Here is a 13,214-nt window from a genome sequence, read left to right on the forward strand (position 1 = left end):
TTTTTTTCAGGAAAAGAAGAAAAAGAAACATAGAGACAGGAAGTCATCTGACTCTGACAGCTCAGACTCTGAGAGTGATACAGGCAAGAGGGCAAGGCACACATCAAAAGACAGCAAGGCAGCAAAGAAGAAGAAAAAGAAGAAGAAGCACAAGAAGAAGCACAAGGAGTGAGAGTAGCAAGAGTGCAGAGGGTGGCTGAGAGTAGGAACCAGGGGCCTTGTGCCTTGAAGCCCTGGCTCCTAGAAAGACTCAACAGTGAGAATATGGCTTCCCACCCCATTAAGTTCACTCCCATGGGAGATGGCTTCCCCTCATACAACAGGCAGGTTTGGGAGTTAGAGGTCACAAGGAGCTGCCTGAATGAGTTGTTGTTTCCTTATCACTCCTGGTCCTTTTGCAAGTGACCCCTTGCCGCTCACACATTCATTCATCCAGCTTCCTTCATTCAGCAGGAGGTCCTATTACCTTCTCCAGCGGCCACTGCCAGAGCCGGATTCCTGCACAGGAGTCCAGGCGAGAGCCACAGGGACTGCTGTGTTGGTAAGTCTGGCTGTAGTTGGAGAACAGAGTGATTGGCCCCTTCTATTGGTCTGTTTGGGCCAACTGGTGGGTGATCTCTGCTGCATCCAACATGGGGACAGAGAGACTGGCAGCCAGAGGGAGAATGTGTTAAGAAGTGGTGCTCACTCTTTCCATCCCCCAACATGGTTCTGTGCTAGAAGGGACAGCCAGTGGCCACAGCGATCATTTGCCGTGTGACTTAGCTAGTGTATGCCATTCCAGCGGACCACTGAACTGGACAACTGAAACCAAGATCATTGTTCCACTTTGTATTTACTACTGTGTGAGTCAGTTGATTCTACTTCAGGTCCCTGCTTAAATTCCTGGCACTAAATAGAAGTGTGTTTGGTTTTAAACTTACTGAAAATTCTTATTCCTATAATCCTTCTTTCTGGGTAACTTATAGATTTAAATCCACTGAGCTGCATTAGGTGACAGAAAAACATTTAATATGTTACCTTAGACCTTGGAGAGAGGCCTAGCTGAGGTACAGAGCCAGAGGCCCGAGCATGCCCCAGACTTCTTGGGAGATCACCTATAAGCCCTCTCCTCTGTAATGGTCAGACAACTTCTTCCCCCAGGGTTGGTTAGAGAAGCAGTAAGAATTTGTAACTGTGAGTACTAGGCTGGTGCCCAGGTGGGAGCTCAGCAGTCATCTGGGCCAGTGTTCATTTTCTCCCACCACCATGGCACAAGCCTGGGTCCTGTATCCTACACCTGGATTCTGGAAAGGGAGAGACCACAGCCCAAGATTAGTCAGTGCAAGATGGGCCTGAGGTGACATTTCTGTAGCCAAGCCTCAGGAGACCCCACCACTGACTGGACTAGCTCACTTGACCATGGGGAGGGGCGGTGTAAGGCCAGGGGTAGGCACAGCTGTTTCATTACTGAACGTGTAAGGTGGTCAGCTGACTGCCAGTCCCTGAGACTGGCCCTTTCAGGCTCTCAATCAGTGCTTCTTCCTGAATGACCCTCAGGCAGTCATTTCTGCCCACTGTCTGACACACAGGGGAAACCGAGACTCCCAGAGTTATGTCACCAAAGGCAAAAAGGCAACTGGGTGCCCTTGGCTCTGCTTTATTGACCTCAGAGCACCCTTTGAATACAGTTTTAAAAAAAACACCACACACACAGTGGGAACAGGAACTGGATCCAGGCTGGGGGCACCTGACCCCAGAAGAATCCCTCAGCCGAGATGGATTTATACAAAATGCAGAGGAAAAAATGAGGCAATGTGGTTCTGAGTCGAGGGTCAGCTGATTGGCAGAGGAGCAGTCAGCGAAGGCACGGGCCGGTCATGCCTCCTTCTCGTAAGTGCGAGTGCAAACTGCGCTGCCGTGTGTGAGTGTCTGGAAGGAAAGACAGAGTCAGATGGGGGCGGTGAGAATTTGGTCCTGCCTATCACATCCCCACCAAAGCTAGGCACCTCATTCCTAACTCCAAGGGGACCCTTGTCCCATGTGACTGCAAAAATGCACCTTACAGGTTACCCTGACTCAAGAAGGTATGCGGTGAAGTTGCCGAAGTGAAAACCTGAGGCTCTACAGAGTTAGGAGGCAGAGACCACAGCTGGCTGCCCTCTCTACCGCTGGGTCTTAGGGGAATTCAGTCAGTTACATTCTCCAAGTGAAGCCCCCAAGCTTATCCCTAAACAGACAGATCTGCCACTCTGGTTGTGTTAACTTCTAGCCAGGCAGTAGTCATGTCCTTGTAGCAGCCCAGACAGAAAACACTGAGAGGAGGTGGGACTGGAATGGGGCAGTGCCTCACCAGTCACCAGCCTATTTTTTATCAGATTCGGCCTGCTTTCTTCCTCTTCCTGGGGCAAGGCAAGGTGGAAACACAGGAGGAAGAAATTAAGGACATGGAGTACCTGTTGTATTCTTCTCACCTCAATGATGCTTTGTGCTGTGCATACACTGGCTCTTTCAAACTTCCCAGCAGCCCTACAGGTTGGTGTTATTAATACACATTTTACAGGTGCATTTTGAGAAGTTGACTCGTCCAAAGTCACGCAGCCTATAAGCTGAGATTTGAACTGAGGCCTGTATGAGTCCAAAGCCACTACAGAGGAAATCCCCACCTAATACCACCCTGACCCTGACCCTGACCCTGCCTCCACCTCTCTTGTCCCAGCTTCTTTGGCTCTCGGGAGAGAACCTTGGCTTTTTAAAACAGGCTTGGCTAAGGGGCTGTAGGAGTAACCAATTAGGTGTGGCTCCATAGTTGTCTGTCTTACCAGAATAAGTTTCCCATCACTTAGCTCCCGCACAAGTGTCGTCTCTTGCCCGTTCCACTTCTGCACGTGAACAAGTTTGCCTCCATCCAGTGTCACAATGGACTGTAGAAAGAGAGTGGAGGCCTGAGTTGTGATCTGAGTCAGGACTGAGGGGCAGGATGAGGTATAGAGGACATAGCCTCTTACTAAACTAGTGATGGTGAGGACCAGAGCTAATGCAACCCACCTCCCACCTAGCCCTACAGTCTAGTTCACTTACAACCTCTGCTTCCCTACTACCTTGCTGGGGAGGGGCCTTCAGGTATTAGGCAAGTAGGAAGAGGCAGATAGTATGGTGGAGCCAGACAGCCTGGCTCTGAGAAGTGCCACAAGCCTTTAAGACTTATCTGTTCTAGGTAATGCCCACAGATGTGCCAGTGTGTGTCCCTGGGAAAGACTAGCTAAGGAGAAGGAGTAATCCTGAGAATCTCTCTGCAGCCTTGTGGTTATCACACATAATATCTAAAAGACCTTTGGCGATAGAAAGTATTGGAAAGTTAGACTTCCTGCCCTGTATTCCTATGCTTCGTCTTGGTCCACATCATGTGACCCCTTTAGCTGAGGAGGGCAGCAACTACGAGGTCCTGGGACTGGGTGCCCTTGGAGTGTTCCTCAGCCCTGGGTCAAATGCCTACTTAGTCCTCTGGGTGCTGCCAGCCTACCTCAGCTGGTTCTCACTTGGCAGCTCTCCCAGGTCTCTCTTTTCTAGGAATTTGGGGGCTCTAGGCTAGGCTAAGGGATCCTGACTGAGCAGGTTCAGCAGGAGAGTCTGAGAAGGCTATGTGTGTTGTTTGGGGGAGGAGGAAGATGGGACCTGTTCCTTGATGTGCTGTTCTTGTCACCACCTTACTCCTCATTCTCATTTCCCCAAATATTTTTACACACTCAGCAGATATTTAGGTCTCCCAGAGGGCTATTATTGTGTTTAATTGGTGTTCTTGCCCCTTGAGAAGGGGGGCAAGTCCAAGGAGATAGGAACATGTGTGGTGGGGCAGCCACCTTTATCCAAAGCAGGCTGCCATCTTTGGGCACCGTCCCTAATTCTGCTGCCAGCCTCCTGTGATATCCTGGGCTAGGCTTCAGCTGCTCTTCCTCCTCAAGGAGACCAACCCTCCCTTCCCTTTGCAGGGACAGCTGTGAGGAAGGGGAAACAGCTGAGGGGCTGAATGATGGTGTCATAATGGAGAAGATACTGCTATAGGGACACTATGTACAGGCCAAAGCCCCTAAGTTCTCTCTCTCCTGTGCCCGGCCCAGTGCTGGAAGACCTGAGACAATCTGCCAAGACAGAGCCACTGCAGGGTGACAGAGCCCTGGGAGAGGGGGCCAAGGCTTGGTGGGAAGACAATACAAACACACCCATGACAATGTGAATGCCCCATCTTGGAACACAGCTCTTCATGCCTATCAACTGGCAACACTGGAAATAGTTTGTCAGGGTCATTGGCCAAGCCCAGGAGTTGGAGGTTGAAGAAGTATCTGAGTAGGTCTCAGCCTCTTGTTCCCAGCTGCCTTCTTTGCTGCTGGAGGCCAGGATGACCTCACTCAGTGGAGGGCCCTGACTTCTGGGCATCCTTCCTAAAGCACTTCAGGTCACAGCCATGGCCACATAACTCCCCCATCTATGGAAAGGGAAAGAAACCCAGAGCTTCTGCATACCCTGCACAAGGTCACCTAGCTGGAGCTAGAGTAGACACTGAGGTCAGAAGGACATCTGGGCTCTGTGCTGCCCACCTTCCAAGGCAGCTAACTGATGCTTCCCAAGAAGCGAGGGAAGAAAATAAGAGGACAGAACTAACATGTATTTAGTACCTGTGGCCACCAGGCACTACACAGGCTTTGTTAACCTTTTTAATTTAAATCCCTTATAATAGCCTGCACGTCAGGGTGCAGTATGAGGGAGCCAAGACTACCAGCCTGTTCCACTTTGGGGTCTCAGCACCCTCCATTCCCAGTGCCCCCTTCTCTGACTCACCTTGACCTTCCTGTCATCTGCTGTTGTCTCATCGAACTCCACCCCTAGCTTAAAGCTGATCTCTGTGTTCTTGAAGGTGCTCTGTGTCTTTAGGATGATCGTGTCCCCATTCTTTTCGATGATTGTGGTAGGCTTGGTCATGTTGGCCACCTGCCTGGTAGCAAAACCCACCCCTGAGGGCAGGTGAAAAGTTAAGAGTATATGGGCTGGAGCAGAGAGCATTGTACAAGGAGCTCAGTGAATAACTCCTAGGTCTGAGTGTGGGGAAGAGGAAGGCAGTAGGTTTCAAAGCCTTTGCATGGCAGTTTTTATTTTTATTTTTTTTGGAGACGGGGTTTCATTTTGTTGCCTGGGCATGAGGGCAGTGGCATGATCACAGATCACTGCAACCTCAAACTCCTGAGCTCAAGCGATCCTCCTGCCTCAACCTCCCAAGTAGCTCGGATTACAGGTGTGCACCACAACGCCTGGTTAATTTTTCTATTTTTAGTAGCGATGGAGTCTCACTCTTGCTCAGGCTGGTCTCAAACTCCTGAGCTCAAGCGACCCTCCTGCCTTAGCCTCCCACAGTGCTAGGATTACAGGCGTGAGCCACTGCACCTGGCCTGCATGACAGTTTTTAAATTCAGTCTTCCCCTTAGTTCTGTGGGGTGAACAGAGACTACTGATCCCATCAGTCAGGTGAGAAACTTAAGCACTAGCAATGCCATAGCAAGTCAGTGGCAGAGCTGGGATTAGAATAAACTACTAAGTGCTTTCTGTGTGACACCAACTATATATATGTTATCTCATTGAGCTCTTCCCGTCCCTCCGAAGACTGTCTCCACTTTACCGATGCAAAAACTGAGATACAGTTAAAGCCCAGGGTCACAAATCGGAGACTGAAGCCCAGAATTGTTTGACTCCAGAGCTCACTTAACTGCTCAGCCATAGCACCCTCCAAGGCTGGAGCACCCACTGCCTTCAAGGGCAACCTGAGCAGCTGTCAAACCACACTGTGAGGAAAGAAATGTGGACTTTGCATTCCAACGCCTTAGGAACAAGAGTTTTCCACCTTTGGAAGTTTTTGCCCTGAATCCTAACAAGCATTAGTGCTCTTGTCCCCCATATGTGACAACCCGACATTTTCAAAGCCTCTTATCTATGATCTAGGAGGTAGGTACAAAGGGAATATTTGTCCCATTGTATAGATTTAAGAAAGGCCTAAAGTAGTAGCAACAATGAGTTAAGACTCAAACCCAGGTCTCCTGACTTCCAGTCCAAGGCCCTGTGGGGACTCTCCTGACCCAAGCATGGCTTCCCTGGGTTCTGGGCTAAGTCCTGAGTTTCCAGCAAGCGAGTTTCATCATGACTGCCCCCGCCACCCCCACCAGCCTATGCTGAGCTTTCTTCCAAGGCAACAGTGAGGCAGGAGGCAGCCCAGTGTGGTGAGGTGGTGCGTGTAAAGTCTCCAAATGTGCCAGCCTTCATGGTGCTTCCAGGAAGCTAGGTAGTTTGCACGTGCCCTACATGGGTCGTTTTACTTAATGCTTTTAATAGTCCCGAAGGGTAGGTTTTATTATCCCCAATTTACAAATGAGAAGAGTGAAGTATCTTGTCCAAAGTCAAACAAAAAGTAAGTTATTGACCTAGATTTGAATCTAGCCTCTAAAACTGTTCACTATTCCCACTGAGCCGTTCTGCCCAGCACGTACTCAATCCAAGCACCAAGGCCACCAGTTGTGCCTGTGGTTATTAGTACTAGGCTGAGCCTCTTTGTCCTCTGTGAACCCTCGGTTTAGAGTAAGAAGGGCAGAGGCTGCCTCTGCAGCTGTGCAGATGCCAGGCCACCCTGCCTGGCCAGTGAGTGACTTGGCCCTACCCACTGGTATCAGTGAGTCAGGCCAATCACACTCCCTAGCACAGAGAAGGGCCTTGTCACCACACCCCAGAGCTCTGTTTGCTTAGGACCTACCCAGAGGTGTGGAGTGTTTGGGGAAGGAAACCCCTGTGGGATGAGTGAGGGACTGAGCCAAGAGAACCTAAAAAGACTGGGCTGACAGAATTTAGGAGACTCAGGAAGAGCTAGGTCCTACTTAGAAATGAAAGCTGAGGAGGGTCTTTTCTCTCCAGTGGGCCTCAGACTTTCCATCAGTACAACAGGAAAAGCAGGGTGGGTGGAATCTCAGCCCCCTAACATAAGCTGCCCAAAGACAACAGGTCTTTAGGCAGACCAGCCCCCTAGCCCAAGTTGGGGAAGAATAAGGGAACAAGGGTGGTAAGGTTGTTGGCAGCTTAGTCAGAGACTTGGCTCTTTGGCCCAAATGTCTGCTTCGGAAAGAAGAACTAAACCTGGGCATTCCAACTTCCCCAGTGGCTGCTGGGGGGCGGGGGCAGGGGTTGCTTCATTAAGAATGGCTGCCTACCTGGAGTCACTGGGTATAGTGCCCAGGGTAGGGTAGGGGCAGTTGAGAGCTTTGGCCTCAAGAGCCACACTTGTAGGCCCTGTTTCAGACAAGGGTGAGGTGCATGGAGTGGACTTCCCTACCCCTTCTTTGCATATCTGCCACAATCCAGCCCTCCTTTCTTGGGAGGAAGGCAGGTACTCTAGCTCATCCATGAACACCATTCCAGTTTTTCCTGTCCCAGCCTGGGAGACTAGGATACTCTCATAGCTGGGAATTTCAGAGAACAGGTATCCTCTCCATCTAAGCCCAAACCAGAAGGGGAAGGGCTGAGGTCAGTCATTAGCTAAACAGTTCCTACCGCTCTTCCCACTCCCAGGGCCTACAGGGTAGTGCAACAGCTTTGAGTTACAAATCTAGTAGGTTTTCATATCAGCTCTACTGTGGAGTTGGTAAGACAAGTTTCTGTTCTCCTGGTTTCAATTTCCCTATCTGTCAAACGAGGCAAGGCATGGTGATCTCCAAGGTCCTCACCTATAAGAGTCTTGGAATCTTTGTTCTTCCCGGTCCCAACACCACAATAGCTATCCTCACCCTCCCAGAGCAATGACCCTCCCTGCCTTTAATAGGTCTTGACCTTGCTCTGGGACCCTCTGCTGCACCTCATAAGTCCAATGGCTTTCTCCACCCTACCCCTTGCATAGGTGGCTGAGCCATGGGCTGTAGGAAAGGCCCAGCTGATGATGGGCCTCTTGCCCCACCCTACCACTAGGCTCATTGACAGTGATTAGGCATGGTCACATACCTCTGCAGGGCAAGGTAAGACTGGGTGGCAGGAGATAGGACATCCTCCAGCAGCAGTCCTCTTCCCTAACCCAACATGGAGGGGCAGGTCCCTGTCTCACCTCCTCCCCATATCCAATTTACTGATTAACCATTTTAGCCCCACTCCTGTGGGGTATTCCTACTTCTTTAGGCCATAGTACACTCCCTATCCACTCCATTTCCTTGCTGGGTTGTCTTCAATTTCTAAACCACCCATGCCTCTGTTATCTTTCTCCCTCCCTGGCTAGCCTCTCACCTCCTATGATCAATGCTTTCCTTTTATCCAAACCCCGCTTCTACCTCCAGATCATATACCCCTCTTCCTTGAAAGCGTCTCCCATATGGAGAGGCACAACTGGCTTCTTCCCGTGCCTCCCTACCTTGGTATCCCTCTTTCCAGGTTCAGACCACGAAAGCCCCCTCCCAGCAGGCGCGCAGGGCTCTGATCAGGAAGGAGTGCTGCGGAGGCTAAGCACGCGGCCAGCCCTTTCCCAGCCCAGCATCCGGAGCCCCGCGGCTCGCTCACCGATTGACTTCATGTAGTCATCGAAATTCTTGCTGTCCACTAGTTTCCAGGTGCCTAGGAAGGCGTCCACCATGGTGATGCTGGGCTAGGCTGAGAAAGCAGTTGCGAGAGAGCAGGCGGGCAAGGACTCGGGAACGGCGGCTCCCTGCCGGAGCTGCCGCTTTAAATAGCCCTTGCATCACATGATGAGACGTGTGGCCCACGCCCCCAGCTCCCAAAATAGGAAGCCCCAGGCTGGGGCTCACCCACGAGGGGCTGGCCGCCCATCCCCCAACCCACCGAGTGGGGGGGTCGGGGACCAGCCAGTAGCGCCCCGCTCTCCTGCGTCAGCGTCAGCGCGGTGCCTGGGCTCCCAGTCCCTGCCCCAGGCTGGCAAGACTTGCTCCCTTCCCTGGCCTCAAAGCGCTCTTCGAAATCTGAGAAGCAGCTGGGCACCCGCCTGCGAGCCAGGGCGCAGGCCATGGACATCCGTCCCCCAGTCCTCCGAGCTTGGGGTCAGAGCGGAGATGAGACTAGAGGAGAAAGGGACCTTGCCCTTGGGGAGGTGCCCACGCCGGAGAAAGTTCTGGTTGACTGTTCTGGCTGGAGGCTGGGAGGGGAACTGACAAGATCGCTAGAAATAAGGAGAGGGTGAATTGGAGCCCAGATTGCAAGCCTGGTCTAGCCGGCTTCAGTGCCCGTGCTCCCCCACCACTCCCACTGCCTGGTTGCGGGGACGGTCACCAGGAACACGGTCCGCGGCTGAGCTGCGGGTGTCGCCGCCTGCTCTGGGCAAAAGCCCAAAGCCGGATCTTCCCTTTGCGCCGCGCCGCCTCGCACGTGCTTGCCCCTCCCTGCGGAATGTCTCCCGCCGGTGCACCCCCTCCTCGCCACCTGCAGTCCCCGCGCCACCGCCATTGCATGTCTCCGGGCTTTTCTGGTCTCTTGGCACAGCTTTTGCTCAGGTTGTTCCCCCTCACCCTCCTTCAGAAATTCTGCCAGTTCAGTCAGCTCTTCAAGGCCACCTGCCGCCCTTTCTCTGACCTCTGCACGCCAGCAAGCAAGCCTGCGCTTTCACAGAACTTGCCACCTCCTTAAAAGAGCCTACTGTGCGGTAGTTTGACACTTTACCGTTGGCAAAGCACTTTCAATAAAAATAAAGGCCACGTTGTATTGATGTCTATTGCATGCCTAGGGCTTTGAGTACATTGTCTCTTGGAACTTGTAAAACAAAATCCACAAAGTAGCTATATTATTATCCCTTTTTTACAGATGAACAAACAGAAGCTCCAGGGCTACTAAAAATAGAAAGAAATTAATTGGACAACTAAAAATATATAGAAAAAATTAGCCGGGCATGGTGGCACATGCCTGTAGTCCCAGCTACTCGGGAGGCTGAGGCAGGAGGATCGCTTGAGCCCAGGAGTTTGAGGTTGCTGTGAGCTAGGCTGACGCCACGGCACTCTAGTCTGGGCAACACAGTGAGACTCTGTCTCATAAAAAAAAAAAAAAAACTCCAGGGAGCCCATTCATTACTTCAGCAGTTTTAAAGCACCTACTTTGTGCCAAGCCCTGCTTTGGAGAGAAATGAACAAGACACTTGAGTAGCTGACCTCTGGGGAGCCAAACACAAAACAAGTGCAGCGACTAAAGTGTGGTGGCTGTCCTGACCTGAGGGCTCAGGAAAGGCTTCCCAGAGGAAGGGAGGAAGTGAATTGCTAAGGGTAGAAGGAGGCCCTGCACGCCACGGAGTGGTGCCGAGCCGAGCTTCAGCCAGCAGAGGCCTGTCCAGGATGGGCATTCAGGAGCCAGCACAGGAGCCCTTGGGCCAGCTAACTCTGCCACACACACACACACACACACACACACACAGTGTGGTGGGCCCTCCTTCCTGGGCCTCTGTTTCTCCACGTCCAAGTCCCTTCCTCCCTTCCCCCCACTGTTCTGGGAAGGAGGCCAGGGAGGAAGAGCCCCCTCTCACCCGAAGGTCTTGATTCCCTTGGACAGTCCAGTTGCCAGAAGACTAAGAGGACCATTTCTGCCAAAGCTAGAGGGACAGGCCTCAGGGCTCGGCATTGAGCCCCGGTGACCTCACTGCTGGAACAGGTGCTGGGGAGGAGGGAAGTGGAATGGTTTCTGACTCAGGGTCACAGCCTTCAGACATAGGGCCTCTCCTCTCAAGGACCGAGTGGCTGGAGACCCAGGGGCCAGAGCTGTCTCCTTGCGTGGTCCTTACAGTGCAGTGAAGGAGAAGCTCGGGCTAGGCTGACAGCTGCTCACAGATCCATATTCCAATCTGGATTTCTTTGGGTACTAGCTGCGTGGCCTTGAGCAATTCACTTAAGCCACTCTGAGTCTTAGTTTCATCTTTAAAATGCAGGAGTTTGGGGGTCGAATGAGATAATACATTTAAAATTCTGAGCATGAGCTCATGCCTAGAGTCCCAGCTACTTGGGAGGCTGAGGCTGAGGATTGCTTGAGGCCAGGAGTTTGAGACCAGCCTGGGCTACATAGCAAGATCCCTTAAAAATTTTTTTAAAAAATGCCAAGCATGGTTGAGTTAGTAAATGTCCACTGCTGCTGCTCCTCATGCTGCTGTTGTTACTGTCTCCTTGGATAGTGCAGGACACCTAAAGCCTCGCCTGAGCTCTGCCCCTCACCTGCTGGGTCAGTCACCCAAGTCAGATCACTTTGCTTCTCTAATCCTCAATTTCCTTATTTCTGAGACAGGATTAGAAACTGCTGCAGCTGTGAAGAAGGGGCTATCGATCGAGGTCTTCAGGATGGGTCGAGGTAGGGACACTGCCAGAAAATACTTTTGCTCCCTATCTTGGGCCCTGTCCAAGTTGAGCAGCATGGGGCTTTGAGGGACTCTAGACAAACTTCCGACCAACTCCCCTCACTGCCCTAACCCCACCTCCCCACCATGCTCAGACATAGGTCACCAAGGTTGACCCATAAGCTGCACACCATCTCCTTTCCACCTGATTTTCATCCTTCTCCCTTCTAAGTATGTACATTTCTCTCCTCAGCCCTCTGAGTGCCTGCATCCTTCCTGCTCTTTGTGCTCACTGTATTTGGGGGAGGATGTGAGCCTTGTCCCTGTTCCTGCTCCCCTTTCTTGCCCTTGGCAGATTCAGACGTGAATATAACATCGGGCAGGCAGGAGGACCAATGCTTGCCATGAGCAGCATCTCCCCAGCCCTCGCCCTATGGTGATGTCACTGTTCTATGTTTCCATGGCAACCACAGGCTGGGAAGATGGAGAAGAGGAGAGATGAGTAACCAGGAGTGAGCCAATGAGATGAGCTGGCGGCACCGGATGATCCATGGGGCCATGGGGAGGAGGAGGAAGGAGGCCTGCTCAGCATCTTCAGCTGTTTCCTGGACACTCCCTGCCTCCACTAGGGAATGTGCTACTGGCACAGCAAAAAGCCTAGAGGTAGAGGCCAAAGAAGCTGAGCTAGAGGCTCCGCTGACCCAGGAACATGGAGAGCCTCCTTTTACCCCTTAAGGTTCTAAGTCTATAGATGCGACCACCCTCATCCCACCCCACCCCTAATGCCTGCAACTGGGAATTTCTCCCTTTTGCTGGTAATGGCAGTGGGGCGCTCTGATTCTGCCTCCTGCGAAATCAGCAAATCTTAGACAACCCTTCTTTCCATACCCTCCACACCCCTCCCCGGTTCATGGTATATCAGAAACAGAATCTTTGGAAGGAGGCCTGGGATTTAGAACCCACTTACTAGCTAGAGAACTGGAACAGGCCCTTCTCCCTTCTGAGTCTCTTTTCCTCCCAAACAGAGGAAGGCTGTAGGCTTCTCAGGGTTGTCATGTAACAAATGGAAAGCCTAATATCAATGAATAGTAACTTCTCCGTTCGTCTTTCCAGGTCTCCTCCCTAGGACAGTTGATGAGCCAAGTCCCTGTGACACTGAATCAGTAGGAAAGGATCCAACTGTATGGCCAACTCCTCACTGAAGTCATGGAGTGGCCTTCAGATATTGCAGATAAGTTTCCTCATCTCTCCCTTGCTCTTTAAATAATTCTACCAGTCTTAACTGAGCACCTCCTCTGGCCAGGTTCTGCTGGGCTCAGTGGGGACCCAGGGTAAACAGGAGAGCGCAGCCCCTGCCCTCACTGAGCTCATAGTGTAGAGGGACCGCAGCCCTGGGGGGTGGACTGGAGTGTTCTTTCTGCCACTAGGAAATCTGCTTCCTTGTTCCCCGACAGTTCTAGATACTGTGGGTCTGAGAGAACAAATGATGGCAGAAGGTCAAAGTTTACTCAACACCTTTGCTTCTGAGAAGCTATTGCTTGTGGCAGTTTGCTCCTGGGAACGAAAACAATGGCCCTCCCTGCCCTGAGGGAGGGGGGCAGCTCAGCTCAGCCTTCCCAGAAACCAGTCCATCCCCCTGTTGCTTAAACTCTTTAGCCTGGTCTCATCTGTTTCCTTGGTCTAATTTACTACTAAAATCCCGTTCCAAGAAGAGTGAGATGGTAGGGTTCAGTATATGGAATGAATGAATGAACAAATGAGTTAGTGAGTGAATCTATCTACCTCTAGTTTTAGTGGCTCTGAAGTGAGACCCACTTGGGTTCCAGTCTTGCCCTGTCATTTATTTACCAGCTCTGTGACCTTGGGCAAGTCATGATCTCCCTGGGTCTCAGTTTCTTCATCTTTG

At 51.7% G+C, this 13,214-nt stretch overlaps 2 protein-coding genes across 2 annotated transcripts in view; one reads left to right on the forward strand and one right to left on the reverse strand.

Annotated features, from left to right (window-relative positions):
* ZCCHC17 (zinc finger, CCHC domain containing 17) overlaps positions 1–918 on the forward strand; it is a 58,522-nt gene extending 57,604 nt beyond the window's left edge. Inside the window, exon 8 of the mRNA XM_012642336.1 lies at positions 11–918. Within this exon, the coding sequence (XP_012497790.1) occupies positions 11–172 (162 nt within the window). The 3' untranslated portion in view covers positions 173–918. The remainder of the gene's footprint in view (positions 1–10) is intronic.
* Positions 919–1,592: 674 nt separating this feature from the next.
* On the reverse strand, positions 1,593–8,689 carry FABP3 (fatty acid binding protein 3, muscle and heart). The gene is made up of 4 exons (XM_012642337.1): positions 8,551–8,689; positions 4,816–4,988; positions 2,802–2,903; positions 1,593–1,911 (listed from the first exon to the last, which is right to left on the reverse strand). The coding sequence occupies exons 1-4, from the start codon at positions 8,621–8,623 to the stop codon at positions 1,858–1,860; spliced, it is 402 nt and encodes a 133-aa protein (XP_012497791.1). The 5' UTR covers positions 8,624–8,689; the 3' UTR covers positions 1,593–1,857.
* Between the last annotated feature and the right edge of the window lie 4,525 nt (positions 8,690–13,214).

The sequence above is a fragment of the Propithecus coquereli genome, unplaced genomic scaffold (assembly GCF_000956105.1).
Source record: "Propithecus coquereli isolate 6110/MARCELLA unplaced genomic scaffold, Pcoq_1.0 Scaffold178, whole genome shotgun sequence".
Classification (NCBI taxonomy): domain Eukaryota; kingdom Metazoa; phylum Chordata; class Mammalia; order Primates; family Indriidae; genus Propithecus; species Propithecus coquereli.